This window comes from Zonotrichia albicollis, chromosome 7 (genome assembly GCF_047830755.1).
Source record: "Zonotrichia albicollis isolate bZonAlb1 chromosome 7, bZonAlb1.hap1, whole genome shotgun sequence".
In the NCBI taxonomy this organism is placed as follows: Eukaryota; Metazoa; Chordata; class Aves; order Passeriformes; family Passerellidae; genus Zonotrichia; species Zonotrichia albicollis.
Genome location: NC_133825.1, coordinates 35625621 through 35647451, shown reverse-complemented (window position 1 = coordinate 35647451; position 21831 = coordinate 35625621). Strand labels below are relative to the sequence as shown.

General features: G+C 36.9%; 2 protein-coding genes across 12 annotated transcripts in view; one reads left to right on the top strand and one right to left on the bottom strand.

Annotated features, from left to right (window-relative positions):
* Positions 1–21831, bottom strand: part of DNTT (DNA nucleotidylexotransferase) — a 145898-nt gene that overhangs the window by 84777 nt on the left and 39290 nt on the right. For 2 of the 4 annotated variants that reach the window (XM_074545031.1, XM_074545033.1), the window contains exons 2-3: positions 6533–6641; positions 4475–4568 (exon numbers count right to left, since the gene is read on the bottom strand). In XM_074545031.1, the coding sequence (XP_074401132.1) occupies positions 4475–4546 (72 nt within the window). In that variant the 5' untranslated portion in view covers positions 4547–4568; positions 6533–6641. Of the gene's footprint in view, positions 1–4474; positions 4569–6446; positions 6642–14349; positions 14462–14730; positions 14770–21831 lie in introns of those variants that run through there. The other 2 variants (XM_074545029.1, XM_074545030.1) reach the window with 2 other exon arrangements.
* Positions 14223–21831, top strand: part of BLNK (B cell linker) — a 90620-nt gene continuing 83011 nt past the window's right edge. For 2 of the 8 annotated variants that reach the window (XM_074545026.1, XM_074545025.1), the window contains exons 1-2: positions 17419–17561; positions 21078–21140. In XM_074545026.1, coding sequence (XP_074401127.1) covers positions 17487–17561; positions 21078–21140 — 138 coding nt within the window. In that variant the 5' untranslated portion in view covers positions 17419–17486. Of the gene's footprint in view, positions 14780–17418; positions 17573–21077; positions 21141–21831 lie in introns of those variants that run through there. The other 6 variants (XM_074545018.1, XM_074545017.1, XM_074545020.1 and 3 more) reach the window with 5 other exon arrangements.

Genomic DNA, 21831 nt, shown 5'->3' with positions numbered 1-21831 from the left:
AGGACTATGCAGTAGACAATTGGCAATACTTCTTTAGACCAGTTCTACTTTATGTATTTGCATTCACAATGTGTTCTCAAAGCTATGTTAAACAGCTTGGCACAGGAATATAACACATTCATTAGGTAAAATCATTAGGAAAATAATGGAAAAGAAACTTGTAAAATAAAACTACTAAATACACAGTACACAGCAGGTGGAGTTACAATTTATTACTACCTTTTCAGTCACAGTATGGTACATTTGACATCAAAACTTACAACTCAGCCCCTCTCCAAAATGTCTGAGCCAAAAGAAGTCAACTGATGCACCCAACTCCTTAAACCACCCAGGAAAATTTGAAAAACCTGCCCTTGCAAAGCCTGAGCAACCTGAGGTTAGGAGATCCATCTGAGAAGACATTTTATATATATTAGAGCCAGTCAATTTATTATTCACTTTTAAGAAAGGCTGTCAAGAGTCTTCTCAATTAACTCCAGAGCAAGCAAGAAAGATTTTTGCAATACTTCAAAACAATGATCACTCAGGTTCTCTTCTTGTCAAGTTTGAGAGTATTTTTTTCCTTACAGCAATGACTGAAGCTTTGTCCAGTTGCTGTATTTCCCAAGAAGCCACATTTAATTGACATCTATTTGAATGGATACATTAAAAACACTCAACTTTGTAAAGATTGCTTCAGTACCACAAATAAACAAGACATACCTGAACAGTTATATATCACTTTGCACCCTTACTCATGCTGAACGTGCCTGAAAAGCAGTCAATACCATTCCCCTCCCTCACATTTCAAAATAGGCACATGTGTAAGCTTAAGCAGTGTACTTGGTGCTCTTCAGGCTTTTTATTTTCATAAGTGACTGGAAGCTCCAAACTTATCCACCTTCCATTTAGATCACTGCTTTTCAATCTTCTGCTGTGTGACACAAGATATCCATATTAACAACTAGAATAGGATAATCATTAGGTTCAAAGGAAACAAAGCTCATTTGTCTGTCTTTTAGACTAAGGCTAGGAATGAGAAAATTGATTGAGCACAGATGTGAGGAAGGGTCTGAAAACTGTTTAGATTTTGGCTAAAAGGAATCATTTTTGAACATTAATGAACAAGATAAATCTTTAGAGCTCCAAGTTCACTAGTGCTAAGCACTGAATTCAATAGAATCCCATGGCCTAAAAGTACTACAGGGCCAGCAATTTCAGGCCAATGGACAATGTCGGAGTAGCAGGGGTCAGGATTGCTGGGATTATAGATCCACATTACCCAATGGGTTTATGATCAATTAATTCCTGTGCAAGAAAAGAAACTTCCCTGTTCATAGAAGGGTGCTAGGTGTGGGGAGGCAACAGCTGGGTTTGGGCTGACAGTATTCAACAGACTGGAGTCAGACCTGATTCAGAGAAGCCACCCGGCTTGGGTTTGTGGTCATATAGGAAATAATTTCTCTCTGCAGAACTCTAAGCCCAGCTTTTGCACCTTTTTTTCCACTTAATCTTCTCTCTATCCTATAAAGTGATCACACAAGGACCCTAATTGAATATACTTCCTGGGCAATTTAGTGAACTCATGTGGGCAAATGCTTCATACTGAATGCAGAGAAGCACATGGAGTAGGAGTGTGAGCAGATAAACAAAGTGGACTTGGTTCATTTGCTGAACAAATGTTGAAAGGAATACTTGTTTGATTGGAGAAGGGAGGGCACTGACAATAAAATGAAACCAAAATGTTTCTCTATGATTAAAAGTGCTCATTCAACCAAAAGTGAAACTCCTTGTATCAATTATCCAAAAATAGCCCACATTCAACTTAGGTTGAATAATGTGTTTCACTTGATGTCAAGTCAGGAAACATAAAACAATTTCAAAATACTTGTCGTCTTAATTTCTTATTTTATTTTTAAATTTAGGGCTATTTTAATTTTAAATATCATTTTTGAATGAGAACTGGAAAAAAAAAAAACACCTTATTCTGCTGGTGACATTTACTGGTTTATCTAAGTTCTGTAAACACTGAGTCCTATATGAGCATAAGCAAAATGAATCCCAGAGCAATCAGTTTAATATCTTATCTGTTGGATCTCTGGCTTTTGTTAGATTTTGGTAACAGCACTGAACAATGTTTGGGGCGGGGGTTGACTATGATTTGGGTTTTTTAAAATATATGCTCTTGTTTAAATAAGTTGCAGACATTCCTTTAACTATGATCTTGGTTTTTAATAGTCATATTTTGACACATCAGGACAAGCCTAATGAGATGTACTCAGACTTAGATATATTTAGACTGATATGATGCAATATGCAGCTATCTTGATATATTCAGGCTCTCACCAGAAACACATGGCAAATGTGATCCATTCACCTTCATCTATTTCTGTGCAGATGCAATGGTGGCAAATTTTCAAACACCAGAAACTCCTTATCAAAACTGAATATTTTTATGAAGTATATTCTTTACTTCAATCACAGTCACAGGATATAAAACTGGCAGGTTTTCTTTCTCAATTTCTGTTAAGCTAAAGGTCACACTCTCTAAAGACTGTTAGTAATTTCCAACCTTATCACCTATGAATTTACAAATTTGTTTGAAGACTTCACAAAAAAGAAGACCAAAATGAGTGCTGTGATTTCTACACTGAGAAATAATTTCATTTTCATTCCCAGTTTAAGGCTAACTTCTGGATTATTTCTGCTTCAGCTAGTATGACTGAAACCTGAATAGATGGCAAGAAAGAACTTGTGTTTCAATAAGAGACTCTTCTGAGGTGTTCAGAAGCCTAAATAAGTAAACAAGTGTTCAGTAGGATCTAGGGAAGAGTGGTGCAGTTTACAACTGGTGCAGAAGAAATGTGCTTTTAACTTGCATACTGGTGCATTCACACATACACACTTTTCACTTCTATGAATGTTAAAAACATTTTGTCTGTGTTGGGTAGGTCAAATGCTCAAAGTTGAAAACATTTATCATTCAGTTGGTATGACTCCATTGGGGACAGCAGTCATATATCAACAAAGATTCAGGACACTGACTTTTCCTGAGGGATTCAGGGAGTGAGGGAATACATTAACCACAGACACATCTTCTTGCTATTCCACTGCTTATTACTGTGCCATCCAGGGGAGCACATTATATCATAATATTTTGCATAATGGCTGAATATGATACATGCCTTTTTAAGACATGACAAGTCCAGTCTCACTGCACATATGACCCTTATGACCCCTCACATAAACTTTGGTTCTATCCATAGAGGTTTACTTTCTTTCTTTGTGTGATTTGTTCCAAATATAAATTCTTCTAACCTAATCTCAAATTTAATTGAAACTTGTAAGCGGATAATACTGTCCATAAAATGGAAATTAATCATTTTTAAAGCCAGATTCCAGTGTTACATCCAGCAATATTTTATCCAGAAATATTTGAACAGGAAACTAAAATGGAGAAATTATGCCTTAAGTTTTAGCTTTCATATTTTCCAGATTCTGTACTGCTATAGTATATAGCTCTGTTCAAGTTCCCTTCACAGTTTAGTTAGACAAAAGAATCCTTTTCCAGCCAGAGAACCAAGGACACCATTGCATCTTCAGGCCCAAAAAGTGTAAACAACAGGGAATTGAGGAGAGCAATCTGGGAGGATGACACTTCATAACCTAGAGCTGTAATTGGACAATTAACCCCAATTGCAAATGGGCCAAAACTTATGAAAATGTGAAAACTTGTGACCAGGTGTCCATCTTGGGTCCATCTTGGGTGGAGCCACAGTTGGGCTCTGCCAAGGTGTATCCTTTGAAGGCCTTTTTAATAAAAACCTACCTTATTCCTTTAACACTATCTAGCCTCTGTTCTAGGTAGCCTCAAAAGGCATCAGAAAGAATTGTTCAGTGAACAATTTAGATTAATCTCTTCAAAACAAAGGGATGATATTGCTACATGAGGACAATTCTATGCTGAGAACAGCTCAGCTAAAATTCCTTTTCCTGTGATCCCTGTTTTTGCTGGGGAAGGGAAGGAACATCAAATACTCAAATAGTTCACCCGAGCAAGGAGCAGTAACTACTGCTCCAGAGTGGGAACACATTCCTTATTTCCTCTAAACACAAACTTATTTCAAGTAAAAGTAATCCTTAAAAAAAATGAAACCATTATCTCTGGCTCATTAAGACAAATTTCAGTATTTTTGTCCATTTTCAGAGATGGTTTGATAAAGGTATTGTTTCCAATTACTGTTGACACATTTCTTGTACTTGGGCTTACTAAAGCATAAAGGCATATTTGAAATGTCTGTGTTCAATATCACTTATTCCCATATGCCTAACTCAGAAATCACTGTTTAATCAATCCACAAGTGGAGACAAAATCCATTAGGCTTACAATCAATGACTGTAGATCATCTTCAAATAAAGTCTTCACTAAAGAGCTCTTTTCAAACTGAGCAAACATTAAGTCCTGAAGTTATATAATCAGCAAACATCTACTCACCAGAAAGTGTATCAAAGTCAGAACTTGGCATATCATAACACAGCTTTGATTTACAAGGTGATGTATGTTCATGGCAGACAAAAAAGAATCAGCCCTGGCAGACAAAAAAGAAGGTGAAACTTTAACACTTATCTCCTTTTCATATGCTAGTCACAATAAAAATGAATTTGAAAATGCTTTCTAGAGTTAGAACAATATTTTGCTTATGACGGTTCAGTGAGAGGCTGTTGCACACTTGTACAGTGCAAAATTCTGTATTCATTGTATTTTCACTGCTGACAAATAGGGAAACATTAAGAATTCTGTCTAACTTTGGTAATTATGAATTACTTAGATTGTGTAAATAGCATTTAACAAGAACATAGAGATTCCCAAACAAAAGGCAAAGTATAACATTTTCTTTCCAAAGCATGGCTTTACTCTATTGCCTTGCGCACAAAATTTTCCAGGATAAACTAATAGTCAACTGTCATGTTAAGCCCCCTTGATACCAAGTGTCAGTTATCAAAAAAAATATATATCCTATATCTTGTCATTAATCTGCACTGGGTTTTATCCACAGATCTCAAAACAAGCCAACGAGCTGCCAACCCTGACAGCTGCAAATGTCTCCTGCATGAACGTGTACTGTGGGCTAGATTCCTATCTCAGTTACAGCAGTAACAATAAAAGCTCCTTTTGTAAGCAACATCAACATGAAAGAAGTACATCAATTATCTATGGTAAAATTACAGGTAGAACCTGCATGAATATGGGAAAGAAAATGAAACAGTAATTTTGTATGTGTAAATATTGCAAATTTAACTCTTAATAAATTAACCATTCGGTCAAAGAAATGAGGAAACTACTCCAAGCAACAAAAAAACCTCCCACCCCTCCATTTTTGAAAATTTATTATACTGGTTCTGCACCAGTAAGACATTTGCTATTTGATTTTATGCTTACATGGGGTGAAAACTATTTCAAGTCTAAAGAACTGACAAACTCTTTCAGGATATTATTTTTTACTGTCAACAGGAAATCAACCACCTTGCATTAGATCTCCCTCTTTCTCTGTTCCTGAACTCTAAGGATTCAATGCAGTTGAATACTCCCCCTTATGGGCTGCTACAACATGACATTATCATGCTCTGTATTTCTCTGAACTAAATGCTACCACCTCCAACAGAGTTAAGATAGGTATGGAGTGATACAGCCCATAGGAACGCTTTCATTTCACTACGTTCCTGAAAGCAGATTTTTGCAACTGCAAATTGTCATTCTTTGTTTTGCTTTTAAATGTGGTCTTGCTCATCATTATTAAATTTCAGAATAAATATATAGGAAGACAATTGATTAAGTCAGGTTCTGCTGACTAGTGTTTTGTTCTTATTGGAATTTACCCTGGACAATAAATACAGCTAAGTATTGTTGTTAGGAGATTTGCCACTTCAGTGACTTGTTTGAAACCACATTTATTAATCTGGTAGGAACCAAATGTAGAATAGTGAAACAAAATCGAATTAAAATGGTATTTACTATATTTTCCTGAAGAAGTGGAAAAAACTACAGTATATGTGGCCACTAGCATCTGTAGATTTGGTGAGAATAACTTCCACCTCCAAGTTCACTATTCGTTCTTCAAATCAAGCAGTCTATTTCAAAATGGATTTGCAATTTCATTGTGCTAATCCTTTAGAAGAAAACTTTACTAGTTAGATCTTATATAAGATCTGCTGTCCTAGATTATAATCGCTCAACTTGAAATGCCTTAAAATTCAGAAAGTATTTCCTGGGTTCTGTTTTCACCCTATTACTGACTGAAAACACACAGGGTCTCTCATCTGCTATAACTGACTGTAATAGCTTATTCCTCAGGGCAGTTTGTGTTAGAACACATTCCCTGTTCTATGTCCTCACATGCTTGAGGAAGGGAAAGTGTGTTGATATTTTTTACCTGAAATGTTATTGAAACAGTAAAACACATAATTACCATTGATCCTCTTCACTTCTTTTTAACACCAATTCATCTTCTCAAAATGTTCCAAAGAACATTCATTAACAGTGATATAATTTCACCTCCTTTGTGCTGTGTCAGTCCAGCAAAGGGCTCTGTTCTCTTGCAAAGCCTTCAGAATTCAGCTGGTAACTTCAAAGAACAGCAAACCCTAACTTCCCACAGCAGATCCTGTAACATAAAGCAAAGCACATTAAGGATTAAGATCCTCTCTGGAAATAAACAGAACTTCATTTGATTCAAGTTCTCCCTGAACTTTAACTGAGTGGTTTTGGGGTTATTCTAATAAAACAGTTCACTAAAAGGCATCCTTTCTGAAAGTGCTTTTATCTTTGCTTGTTCCGCTCATAAAAATAAAAATGAATGGGTTTATCTGCAATGGATTTGCAATTTAGATATCTAAACAAAATAATCAGATTAACAATTTTCTGCAGCATATTAATTCTGTGGGAGTTAATACTTAAAAAAAATTGATTAGAACATTTATTAGAACACTCAAAGTGTACAAACAATACAAAGGATAAAAACAACAACAGAACTTGGCAAAAACCTCCTAAAATTCCTTTAAAAAAAAAAAAATAAGCTTCAATACTGGAACTCCATATAACATTTGACAAATAGTTCCCAGTACTATTTTTATCTCCTCTGTGAACAGCGGGGGTGGTGTCATCTCCATTTAAGAAGTTCACTTGATTCTGCTTTTCAAGTTTCCAAATAATATTAAATTCAAAAACCAAAATTCCTCTATTAGGCAAAAATTTTACAAGTCTTAAAGTCTTACCTTCTGAAACAGGGAAGGTTATTCAACATTTCTCCTAAATTCTGTTATGAAGCTATCAAAAAGCACTGAAATTTTACATGAAATGTTAAATTTCAACTTTGCTCTTTCTGAGATTGATTGTTTTTGAATAGAATCTTCTTTTGGCTCTAGGATTCTTCTATATGCAGCTGCACAAAAAAGTCTTGAGGTTTTAAAACTGGAGTTCATAGTGGGAACTAATTGTAAATGTATTTTCTTACTAGTCATAGGTAGTACAGGTAAGGATATTTTTTTTAGAAAACTAAACATTATAAATATGAAAGGTCTGTCTTTCAGACAGAGTGAACAGATACAGAAAGCTGCTTTTCCAAAACAGAATCACCTTGGTTTTGAGATGTTTCTAATCTTTAAAGAAGGGGGAAACACCCCACTCCCACAGGCAGTTTGTAATCTAAAAGCAGACAAATTGACAGAAACTCATGGGGGAAAAAATAGGAGGCAGGAAGGAAATCCTTATGAATTAATAGATTGGCTCCCATCAAACAGAGGGGTCTGGTCTCCTCTTCAGTCTGATTTGAATCAGAAGCAGGGTGAAAGCCAGACTTTCAGACACACAGACAAAGTTGGCCACCATGTCCTTTCCAGCACCTTCTTAGAGATTCTTAACCAGACTTCTGCAGGAGAGGAGTTTCAGCTTATTTAGTTTGACAAGCAAGTATCTGGGCTCTCAGGTTTCCTGAGATACAGATAAAAAATCTGAAGGAGATTGATAGAAGAAAACCCTCACAAAAATATTGCATTCTTTCTGGCCTTTTTCTCCGGCTGTTCTGCTCTTACACAAAGTGTTGACTCAGAGGGCTCTGCATGCTGTGAGAAACAGCACGAGTTAAGAGAGCTGAGTGCAATTCATCTGTTATAAGAACAAAAAGGAAAATGAAGATAATTATTTAGAGTATCATGAAGTTCCTGAGTTCAGTCCATCCAGGGCAGAACCTCAGTTCTTAAGACACTGAAATCATTCAATACCTCAATTCAAGCTTCCTTTTGGATCTGCAATTATTTACGAAGTCTTGATAGATAATTATGGAGGAAAGAGGTGAGCAAGATTCTCAGTAAAAAAATTCATTATTTTGAGAGTCAGTGATTGTGAGGCTTTGGAAATGCAACATGAAAATTACTTGATGGTTACTGTCCCTCACATGTTATTGAGCTTACTTTAACATCACAAACAAAGACATGGCTGAGGCTGATGTAAGCACGCTGCAAACTGGCAGTAGAAATCCAAAAGCTGGACTGGCCAGTGGAGCAACACTGATGGCATCATGTCAGGGATGTGACAGGGACACTGGATCAGAGTGCCTGCAGCACACACTGTGACAAAATATTAACTCTAAACAATACAATTATTTCTGTGCCTGAAATTCCAGCTAAAGGTCAGCCACCCAAGTCAACAGGAAAGAGTGGAGATGAATACAGTTTAAAGCAACTTTTTTTTTTAATAACTTCTAATCTGTTATAAGCTATGGGCCATTCCAATTCATTCTGATACAGGTGTACCAGGGCCAGTGTCTGTTCCCACAGCTTTTGCACTCATATGTGCCAATCACAGATACAGCACAGTGTATGAAGCATTATGAACTGGGGCACAGCTGACCAAGAGGAGAGAATTGCCAGGGAATTCAATGGTCTGCTGTGTCTGCCAACAATGGAGAGATGCAAAATTGCAAGCAGAAATAATAGATCATGCTCTGGACAGTGGAGAAGAGGTGACAAATGAGGCATGGGATGTTATGCAGAACATGTACGTTCCAGAGGATGAAAGTCATCACTGCATTATCTGATTTCTAACTTCTGGCCTCAGTGGATAACCATAGCATAGTCAAATCTCATTGCTTTGAAGGTCACTGCTGAGGTTTTTATCAGCCTGACATTTGTTGTCAACTTTTTTTTTCTAAGTTCTCATTTCATTTTAATAACAAAGGAATGAGGACATGAAGGTTATGCGCAAAAAAACTCCCACTGATTCTTCATAAAATACTTGAATCTAAACAGACTTCAATTTATCAGGAACGTAGGTAACATTACTTAGTTCTTTATTCACATCATACTTCCAATCAGCTTTTGAAAACAGGCATGGAATTCTAACATAGGACTGCTTTTGAGGTGTTCAAAAACCTAAAAGAAGCATAAGAAAAACACTATACAGAGTGCAAATGTTTGAGTTAATTTAATCTCTTTCTAACTTCCTATGGTTTATGGTTCACTTCTCTAGAAGTGCAGTTAACATTCACCAGTTCTAAAGAAAAGAATATTTCCAGAGAAGTGAAGCATTCATCACTGAGGGAAAACAGGAAGCTTCTATTTCTACTACTGTTCAGTTTATTGTCTGGCAAATGCAGGTTTGCCCAATGCAGTGCAAGACAAAACAAAAGCAAGGGGAAATCTGCTTAAAACCATAATTAAGACACTTCTTATCCCCCCAAACAGTAGCGTATTCTCCTTTACACTATTTGATAAAACAGCAGTGTTACATACATCAACATTAGGTAAATAATTTACACTGTACACTGAAGTGGGAATTTTACAATAAAAATTCTTCTTGCAAATGCAGTTTAGCCAGTGTGTTTATTCCCCACATTGCTTCAAAGTATATTCATCATTTGAGATATATCATTCCCATGACAATGGGATCACAAGGAATCGTGGTATAACAATGCTAGACCAAACAGACAGAATGTCAGCAGTGTCAAACTGGCAAATATATCATTTAACCAGAGATCAAAAGAGAAAATCTGAAGGTCAGAAATGCAATATTTATAATGCTGTCAGCAGATGGATGCATACCAAACACCTCATATCCAGACCCCTAAAAAGCTTGGCAGAGGAATGTTTACAACACACAAGAGAAGTGCTACTGGAGTGTCCTCCATTCGTTTCCAATATGAATGAACTCTGAGGCAAACATTTCCTAATACACTCCTCAGGAACAGCAAAAAATCTTGAGATACACTTTCATGCTACCAACATAAGCAGCAGCCAACTACTACCCTCATTCCCACTAATTCCATCTGGTACAACAAAACCCCCCCAGCATTTTTCCAATAAGCAACACATTTCCTTGGAAAGAAACCAACATGATTAGGATGGCTGCTGGCTTTAGAAAAGAAGAGAGAATAAACAGAAGCAACTCTGTATTGTCACTGATTGATACAAGGCACTTTGAACAGTGCAAAGAAAATACCTGTAAGAAAATTTGTGGTTTTTCTTGAGTATCTCTGTGACAATGGAACTGGAGATGCTAAAGGTAGGGGAGGAAGGTTGACAAAAGCAAGTTCACAAAAAAAATGAAAAGGGAATTGACATAATCTCACCAAACTCTGGCTTTATTCAGAATATAACAATAGAAGACTGCTCCACATTTGGTGTGGGAAACAATCCATCACTGTTTTTTCCTTTCATACCTCTCCTGTAATCATGAGAGCATTTTACTCATATGTAATTTCAATTAATACCATGGTGATAGACGTTCAACAACATTACCATTACCTAATGATAACCAAAATCAAGCTAATAAAAAGGATCCAGAATAAAAAGTTATAAAATTACTGAGTTTAAGTTTGTGAGTCAAATGAAAAAAAATCAAAAGCAGTTTGTCATTTTCTTCTTGATAGCTTTTTCATTTACACTTTATTATCATAAACACAGTATCTGTTGAAATATCTTTTTGATATTTCCCCAAATAGTCAGAATTCTACAAAAATCAGTTTTCACGGTCCTTCTTATTGGGATTTTATCATATTCTCTGTTGACTGTCAAACTCTGCTCATTAAATTTTATCGATGTCAGCAAGCTAAGGACATAAGAAATGTAAAAGCCCTATTTATGAATCCAAAAACATTGAGAAACATGCTCTATTTATACAGCTTGTCTCTTCTTTCCTTTTCTTCAATTTTTGTACCCTTCCATTTCTAAAACCTCTCCCTTGTTCAATCTCTTCAATTTCTCTATCTTCTATTTCTCAATCTATCTTCAAGCTCTTTGGAATTCCTCCTTTTGTCTGCCTTTATTTAAGAGGCTTAGAAGTTCATTTTCCCAACTTCCTTTTCAGGGATCTGCTGAGTGGAAGTAGAGAGGAGGTTTGCTTGGTTTTGGTCCAAACAATATCTGGATGCTGGCCAGCTGACATGAACGCTCCACCCCGTCCCTCTTGAATAGTGAATAGCATGCTTCCCTGAACCCTTTCGTCCTCCCAAAACAATCACCTCTTGCTCCTTTCCTTCCTTCCTTCCTCCCACATGCTGTCTTTGTGACAATAAGCAATAAATACCTTGCTCAAACAACTTTATATTGCAGCTTCTGTTCTCAGACTCTCCCTCCTCTCTCTAATATTTAGCCAGTTTCCCTCAGAACTCCTTCTCTCCTACAGAAAGGTCTTGGATTTTGAAGTGCCCTGTTCCCCTCACCCTGTTATTTATCCTTTCCAGTTTTATCTCAGTTGTTCTAAATATGTAGAAGAACTGAAGTTCTTCTTTGAGAATTCACCTGGTACAAGTTTTTGAAGGAAACCTCCATGTCAGAATCACAGACACACTATAATACAGTACCATAACATAGCATGGCACTGGATGCACCAACAGGGTCAACTTTGCTGAGATCTTCCACTGTAAAATACAATGTGATGCCCACTGAGAGCTGAGGTATTACTCTGACATTTTTCCATTTATTTCATAGCAAGAGTCATGGGCATGGTAAAATACTTTCTACATATATCAGTGCTCAAGCCTCAAAAAGATCAATAGTGGTTGAAGAAGAATTCATTACACTAACAAAACCCATCAGAGAACATTTTTAAAAAAATAAAGCAAGCATCAGCCACAGCATTTCAAATTTAAGTTGCCTTATTTAAATAAAATTTCTAGGCAAGACACTGAAATAATACTGAATTTCTGTTTTTAAATTTACTCACTTGGTTTTAGTGCATAAAAACGTTGCCAGATGGAAAGCTGTTTGTACACATTTTTCCATATTTTATCAGAAGAGTCAACACAAATGAATTTCAAAAGAGAGGTTTTATAAAGAAACTATATGAAGTCTAAGTGCAAACTATACAAGGCAGCACATAAATCTAGAGGAACAGACAGCAAGTTTTACCAACGTGTTCAAAAGAATAATAATCAAAAAAGTGGCTCAGTTAAACAGCAAAGAATACTGAGTACTGGCAAAGGATATCACAACCAAGCACTACAGCATCAATTCCAGCCTTCAAAAAAATCAAAGAGAATTTTTAATGAACATTGTCATTTTTGTAGCAGGTTGTGATTTTATTACTGATATATTTTATTGTACTAGTTGAAAACATGATTTTTTGAAAAGATAAAGAAAACTAGGTGCAAAATCCAGGCTACAAAGGAATACCTATGAGAATAAGTACATTTTTAATGCATGGTTTGTTGTAGTGAAGCTCTCTAGAATAACAGCTGAATCTATTGCTAGATCCAAAGAGAAGGTCAAACTAACAAAGAAAAGCCATATCAAAAGATTTCAGAAGGTTGAGTGAGAACACAAAGAGCAATTGTCCTTGAGACAATGGGGTCTATGTCATGTATCCAGCCTCTCTGACAAAACTTGCAAACAAAATCCCCCAGCATTCGGCAGTAATTAAAATTCAGTTGAAACTACATGCCCCAGAAATGGATTAAAGAATTACTGAAATAAAGAAAAAGGCATATTTATGCAGCAAATTGTATGTAGTGGAAGTGATTTAAAGGTGACAGGTTTCAAATCAGTGAATAGCCTTGAATGGTACTACTATTCTCAGCAAATTTTTGGGGATCTGAGGTTTGTCTTCGTATTTTTTCCATTTGAGGCTTCTTTGGCTCTCAGTCTTTTGATCCCAAGAAAAGCCATACACCAAAACTAGAACAACAGACATGGAAAAAACCCAGGTGCCCATTTCATAACATGAAGATTTTCATGACTTTTGGACAAACATGGATATACTATGTGCTGTGATTCTCCTTGCTACAGCACTGAATGCTCTCACAGACACAAGGATGGAGGAAAACACTGTGACAGCAAACAAGGAGATTGGCAAAGATCCATGAAGTTCTTAGGCAGGTGTAGGTCTCTTTGGCCTCTGAAAAACTCCTTAATTGACTTATCAAAATCATTAAAAACAATCTACTTTGGTCACAAAGGAAACTCAAGACTCTGGAACGGGGTTTTCATACCTCATATCTACAGGGCAAATATCTTGCCTTGAACATCATGGGGGAAGGAGGAGAGCAAACTAGAGAGCAGTCAGCCCAACTTCAAACCTCACAAATATACAATGCAAATGTTGGGCCTCAATATAGCTATAAATTGTTACTGAACTAAAAACTGACTTTTCAGGAACAAACTGTGTCAAACCAGTCTCATTTCCTTCCCCATTATGATAGCTACCTAGATAAGGGGCACAAAGCTCATATTAAAACTGATGCTTTTTATTAGGGTCCCACATAAAAATCATCACATACAAACTAGAGAAACATTGTTAAAGCACTGTTTGTTGTAAGACAAACAGGATCTGTCTGACTCTCATTGAGAATATATCCTGTGAATCACTACCAAACTCAAGGAGTATTTCAAGTAGAGTTACACAGGGGTTTGTCCTGGTCTTAACTGTACTCAGGATTTTGTTAATACCATGGGTGCTGCACAGTAAGCATTCCTGAAGTCTATCAGGATATTACTGAGCCAGAAGTGGTTTCCATGACCTAAAGAGTATACTGGGACCAGTTTAGACACCTCATTTTTCAGAAAGATACAGCCAAATTGAAGAGTGTGCTGAAAGGGAAAAGACTTAAGAGTTTCCCACACCACTACTTATGAACAAATGCTCCTGAAACTGGGTTGGCTCCTTCAGAATCAGCAGGATGTCTCAGTCAAGCCCATCTGGTGCTTAGACAGCAATTATCCTTACAAACAGACATTTCCTTTTGCTCCCTCCAGCAGCAGAGCAGAAAATTTATTCTAGATCTCCTTCTTGCTGTTCCACTTAAGGACATGGTGAATCTGATGCATCCCCAACAACTCAGTTAAAAAAAATGGGTTACTGAACTGTTTTCCAAGACTGACCCAATTTCCTCTAGTTGTTTGATCCTGCCTCTCTGCTGAAGCCCTGCCAAGATCTCTCCTGGTCCCTTTCAGACTCTGTGATTTCTGTTGATTATGTTGCTTTTTTTATTTCCTGTTAAATGAAAAAAAAAAAAAAAGACAAAACCAATTAGCAAGACTTTTATCAAACTTCTAGTCAGATAGCTGTAAGCAAGACTTCATTTTCCGACGTTCTTTATAGACTTATTTAGACTATGAGTATATTCTAGCTTTTTACTTTAAGAATGTTTTTCTCCCACCCACCATGAATGCCAAGCCTGTCAATCACACTAACAACAAGAAGATACATATGGGACAGTTTAGGAGGAAGAGCAAACATGAGAAACTGCTCCTTTAACTTACTTGGAATCAACTCCAACATGTGTGCCTGGGAGAAAAAAAAAAGTATGTGGTAAGTCACGTTACTTTCATTATTTTTATATAAAATGGGAAAAAACAAACAGGGACAACAGTTCATATTTTCTGTACTGTAATATTTCATTGACCTATTTTTCTCAAGTGTATTTTCCTGGGGCAGTATTCCAATGTTACATCCAGTAAAACAAGTTGCTTGCTGCTGCTGAGGGGTTTTGCAAAGCCAAACTTCACTGTGGAAGTTTTGAGATACCTTTAACACATTTAGTGCTTATGCTCATGAATATATAGAGTAGTAAGAAATGCCAGTGGTATGACCTAGGAAACAGTTTTATATTGCTTTTTAGCTATGAAATCACAAATTGAGAACTTCATTTACAAAAAGCCAAGGAGTCGGAACCGGTAAAAACTTGGTTTTTATGTTGCTTGCACATTTCAGACTCTAGGAAATTAACTTTAGCCAATATATAGTGTAAAGATGTGTTAACTCTGCTTGACACACACGTTCTGTATGGGAATGAATTTCTCTTTAGAGGACAAAATACCTGGTGTATAAAATGCTCACATTTAGATTCCTCTGAAATTTGGTAGTTCTCAATCACTAGATATCCTTTTTTAATAGGACTCAGAAAACAAAATTTCTTAACATATAGAATCAGATTTCTACCTTTTTTTTGGAGGAATGAAATTGTAAAACAGTGCAGATTAAAATTGTTAATGTCTCCAGTAAGACACATGTTTCTAAAATAGCAGATTACTCTCTGCACACATACCAAATACATTTTTAAGCCTAACAGGGTTCACAGCAGATCAGGAGGCTCCAGGGAATTTTCAAGTAGCAAGCGAGCCTGATCTGCCCTAGGCTAGTACTGTTTCACATTCAGGTATCTAAATTCTGCTTCAAAATTTTATGTAAGCACCTGAAAGTTAGGAAAGAAACCATTTCTGTGGCCTGTCTTTATCTGGGGAACTCTGGAAGCCTCAGTATTCTGCTCAAGAACTCCTCCCACTAGAGCCCTCACAGCCAACATGTGTCCAAGTGCACATATTTATTTGGGTTTATCACACCATGGAGGTGTGATACATTACACAGGGGAACTAGAAGTATGAGGGTACTAGGTAGAATCAGTAATCAAATTTGGGGTTCCCCAGCCAACAGTTCTTGAAATAATCCCCTGGAGGGTAATGGAAAGTAAGTGGAAGTGCATGACAACATTCTCCATTTCTGTCACACACACTGAAGGACAGAGAACTACAGCACCAATTGAGCCAAGGGCAAAACCAGCATCAAGAGAGGAGATGCAGGAACCCAGATGAGCCTCCCCATGTCCCAGGTCTTTTATTTTTTCTTTTTTTCCCCTCTTGTCATTATGTTTAATCTGACTAAAACACTAATGGAAAAATATTTCCTGCAAGTCTTAAAAGTCTCTTTGGTTGAAGCAAAGCCCCTTTGGGAGCAGAAAACTGAGCAGGACCTTCCCAAACAGATTCCTGCCTCATTCCATGGACAGAGGCAGACTGCACTAACCCTGGCCTTTTAAGAGACTCCTAAGAGCCTAGAACACAAATTAAGGCAATGTCAACACAGAAGAACTAGCCACAATGTAGTGTTGAGGGAGAGCAGAGAGAAACAGGTAAGACAAGGAGGATGCCTGGGCACAGCAAGGTGGGGCAGCTGGCAGGGCAGAGTTGCAGCTCACCCTGCACTGCAGGAAGGAGACAGCAACTGGCAACCAGGAGCAGTTCTCAGCACCTCAGTACTTCCAAAAATGCTCCCTGCCTGACGGGGAGGAGGAGGAGGAGCAGGTAGGGCTGGCTGCACACACTGAACTGCAAAATTCTTAACGCACTATTTTTAATTTGCCTTTGAGATGTTCTGAACTAGGACTGCTAACACCTACTCGGTAAGCAAACAGCCTGCACTTCACATTATTAATGTTCCACACCTGATGCCATCTGTTATTTGGTTGTTTCGTGTAAGCAGCCATTAAACCTGTAACTCACACATCTCCTACCGAGCTGCTTCCCACCTTCACAACTCATGACAACTCTACAACAGACAAAATCACTCCTGCACTCAAACTAGGCAAGCAAACTTTCTTGTAAGGAATACATGCACCTCTCTCTTCTGGTTCTGCATATAATGGAAGGAGTATTGCTGCCTCCTGACATCCAGGAAGATGGTACCCCCCCTTGGAAAAACTCACTGCCAACTTTCTGAAACAGTGAACAACAAAAAGCACTATGAAATTCAACATCATTTTTTCATAATATGCCAGCCAAGTACCTCTAAGGTTTTTCTGAGGAGGCCAAATTTAAGATGCAAGAGCTTCAATCACATTTCTGCAACTCTGGGAATGGAGTTCTGCCAGATTCAGTGTTCTGCCAAGTCAGAAAATAGGAAATAGGTATTCTCTGGCAACACCTGACCTGTCAGTCACTCTAACAGTAAAAAAACATGCAGGAAAATTTTAAGGATAGCAGATGAGATACTTGAACTTTTTCAGTAATGGCAGGTATATGCATATGTTGATATAACAACCAGTTCCTTGTACTGGAGTCACCCACACGAGAACATTGGGACTTCCTAAATCACCCTTTACAGGCGTTCACTTTAAGTGACCAAACAGGAAAAAAGTTGCAAAAACGACTTCCCCTTCAGATTTTTACCTCAGTAAAAAAACAGTAAAGCAAGAGTTCAGTAGTACTCATGCAGATCAAGTTTTTTCTCCCTGGAGAGAAGAATGACCACAAAACTACCATCTCAAGAGGAGTTTGAGAACTGGACAGCTTTTCAAGTTGCAGATCTCTTAAGACAGGTACTGAATCTGTAAGTAAGACTTTAGAGAGTTCAGTCTATATTCAGCTAGCAGAAACACTGGACTTATCCTTGAAAACCAGATATCTTATCCTACATCTACCACAAATATTTAAAAGTGCTAAAAATAGTTTAGTCACTATTTATATTAATATATAACTTCAGTTTTCTGTAGAAATCTAATTCATGGTAGAAGCAAAGATCTCCAACATTACAAACCATACAAAAAATGTTTTCTCACAGGAGTATTGCTTATAAGAGAAAAGATGTTTCATGCCCAAATTTATTTCCTGCTGGGAAAAAATAATCATTTCAGAGGAAGTACGTCTCGTTTTATATGTGAATATAGCTTTAAAATTTACAGCATATCAATAAGAATCTACTCTTCATGTTTTCTTCTATACATATATACACACAGTAGTTACTAGATGTTGTTTAAGTTGTACTTGAACTTTTGGGGGGAGAATTGAGTCAGTCCTTTGTTGGCTTGTATATTTCTTTGTTCTACAAGGTCCCTTCTAGTATATCTAAAATAACCTGAATTGCACAAAGTATTCCAAGCTCATTTTCAGACATCTTTCACTATCTTACTAATCTCCTCTCAAATATATAAAATATATCCTCCATGATACAGCATTTTTAATCACATTTTTCTTTTTTATCCTAGTGAATACTATTACTCAGGTCTTAGAGTTCTGCCTGTAATTTCTAAAGCCCATTCATGCACTTGGATATATAATCTCATTTTATATCTCTTTCGTTTGTTTCTATGCAAGTCAATCTATGTAATTTTATATATAGGAGGTTTTTTCTTGTGTTAATTCTAATTCTAACTGTAAGAGCACCAATCTTTTCCAGTACCTTCTTTACACCAACAGTGAGAATTCATGGTCATTAAGGTTTCTCATTTCTGTTCACAAAACTTGCCAATGCAGAGAAACCAGCAGGTCTCTGTGTTATTCTATGCCATTACAGAAATTTTGAGGTGCACAAAGCCAGGCCTGGCTGAAAACTAGAAAACAAATACATTGATATAATTCTGCCTTGAAATATCAGATCCTGTTACTGCCCCAGCACAACACTTTCACCTGAAGATATGTAAGTCACCCAGGAAAACATGACATTTCCCAAGTGTTTGACTTGCAGCAGTGGGAGGCAAGAGCTACAACCACAGTGGCAGCTCTGTTTAGAAGGTAAAAATGGCAAAATATTTACTATGCAGATATACATTTATATCTCTTAGATCTAAGCAGTTGTAGTACCCAGTGAATATCGTGTGAATTTTATTTCTCATGCACATCAACTCCCCTTACAAATGAAGTTATCATGTCAGAGAGTGGTCTCAGAATAAAGAGTTATTAGTGAATCTGAAGCACCTGAACAATAAAGAGTGCTGTAGAACAGTTCAATTTTGAAAAAAACCATTCTGGGTTCAGAGAAGGTTTTGAGTACTGTGCAGGACAGGTACACAAGATAGACAAGCAGTGAGCACTGAACAGAAAATAATACAGCAACCTTCAGGAAAATAATATCAGCTTCCATGGTCTGTGACTGAGGCTGGGCTTTCTAGAAGAGGTATACTCCTGCTGATGCCACAATACATACATAAAATGGGTATGAACATGTGTACCATGCAATTTTAGTATCTTCGGAAATTTAAGTCTTAATGATACAGATTTTCCTGTGTCATAAATACAGAAGTTCTTAACTAGTCATTCTGCAAAGTGTTTCCAGCCTCATGAAAGGAATTTTGTATAAAATCAATACCTTAACTACTAAATAATAATTAAACACACAGATTTTGCATTTTCCTTCATAAGTAAGTGAATATAGTAATGGAGACCTGTTAGCCATGTGGATGTACCTCAACATCTATGCACCTATGCTGTAGTTGCAACGCTGAAATATTCCATGTTGTGTTCAGAGATTATCTACTTGGCCTCCATTTGCCATATAGTCTGGTCCCTCTCCTAGTACTGATCTTAATGTACTTGTAAGAAAAGTTAATGCAGTCTCAAGAAAATTAAAGGTTCCATGGTCATCACTAAACACCAGCAGCAATACACCCGCTTGGCTAATGCATTAACCATGTAAAATGAACAAATTTTCCCTTACACATAAGCTTGATTAATAGCATAAGGCAAAGCTCAAAAGCAGCTCATCAAGCCAGTAACTGAAGACATTGGTAGAAACTAGAAACAGATGAGCAGAAGCCAAGAGAAGCAGAAAGTCCATAGCCTTATTTGTCTCTCACCAACACCTATTCAACAGATGGCAAATTAACACAATGCACAAATGACCACTAGTCCAACAACCACAGCAACCTTCTCCTTTGAATTGTGATCTATTCTGCATTGCAAACAAGCAGGATTCTCCCAATCATAGTAGAAAAAAATTTATAAATCAAGGACTATCAGCTAACAGACCAAAAAAAGAATATATATTTGAACAGGACATTTTCATATCAAAAAGTAGGAAAAAATACACACTTAATATTTAAGCATGATCAGTTTTAAGTAGTCTAGAAATACAGAATTATCTTAGGAAGGCCACATAACTATGTCTATAAGAACTTATAGCCCTAATATTTCTCTGTTAGCATCTGATTTGGTCACTACTGATACTGACATTTACGTCTAAGCATTACAAATACTAAAACTCAATTTGAGAGTGGTACATTTTTAAAGAAAAGATTCCCAAATTTTTTTGCCACTTTCTATGCATAACAGTTAATTTCTTTCAAAAGCCACACTAAGCCATCTAACACACCATGAGATTTTTTTAGGACATCTTCAGCCTTCATGCATTCTTTTCCTCTCCTTAATAGAAAATCCAATGTGTCCATTTTTTCCAAACTACTACTCAGTAGTTAGTTCTATTTCAAGATGTAATATTTCTGGACATTCTGGTTTCATTTGAATTTATAATTAACATCAACTTTGTTGAAAAACACGATTACCACAGCCAAGCTACAGAAAAAAAACCCTGTTTCTGAACCTGAGTTCTTTCCAGCAATGCCCATCAGCATGGTTAAGTGCAAGACACAGCCCAAATAGCTGGTACCAAAGTCAAGCAGAGCAAACAGAGGTTGCTAAACAGCCATGTGGGATGATGGCATGGCTACTGCTTAGCTTTTTCCTCAGGTTACCTTTTAACCTGTTTCTAATTCTGGCTTCTTATCCCACAGCAATCCACAGTACTCCTGTTGGGCTCCTTGCTCCACTTATATGATATTTGCTGCTTGGAAATTTCTTTTTGTCTACTCCATCCACAATTTCATTAGCCCTTATCCCCTGTAATCTTTCTTCCTAAGAAAGAGGTAATACTGTGTCTTATCTCTTACGTGAAAGTCACTGCCTGAGCATTACAGTTACTCAATATTCTTTTTCTAATTATCCTTGTCAAGTAGTATAACAATTTTCACAACCCTGAGTATTTGAGCATGGCAATATTAATTAGTTTGTTTACAAATGCCAAGTGTCACACTATTGTAATCTTGTCTTTTTTCTCACCTCAGTTTGGAATGCCTGAATCTGCTGTGGTTGTAGAAAAACTGTACATGAGTGGATCTCGTTTCTTGGTAAGCAAATATTCCATAAGAGCTCTCACTCAGGTGTATTTCAGCTTGGGGATTGTACTCCTTGCAGTGCCAGGAAATAATGTGAAATGTTTCCTTCTCTATACACACTTCATCAATTGCTTTGATTTTGCATTTGAGTGGGTTGATTTCCACCTCTGACTCGAGGAATCCTCCTACACAAAAGAAATCCCAGTCAGCCTTCCCCTCTCCAGAGAAAGGCCAGATATAATTAGCCATCAGCACACAGGTGTGGCAGGGGACAGCTCATGAAATATGAGGAGGTTGTGGGTTTTTTAACAATATAGATATTTTGAAGCCATCATTTATGTAAAAGCTTTTTGATAAAATTTGCATTATTAAGAACATTTACCAGCACAGAATTGTACATAAATTTTGTAGAAAAAGTTTAAAGAAACAATGCCTGAAAAATCTGATAATGTCCTTTCCTGACCTCTGTAGAATTTTTTGTATGAGCATGTTTGATTGCAACTAATAAGGAGAGAAGACTAAATTCCTTGAACTGCAGCAATTCTTCCATCAATAATACCATCTGTGTAACTACTGAAGAAAGTTCCTTAAAATCTATTTAAAGGTAAAATTATTGTTATGGTGCATTTATGCACTGCAGAGATAATATGTTTGCTTGGCAATTCATTGCTAAACAGAACTGTTTCCTGGGTGCATCAGGAGT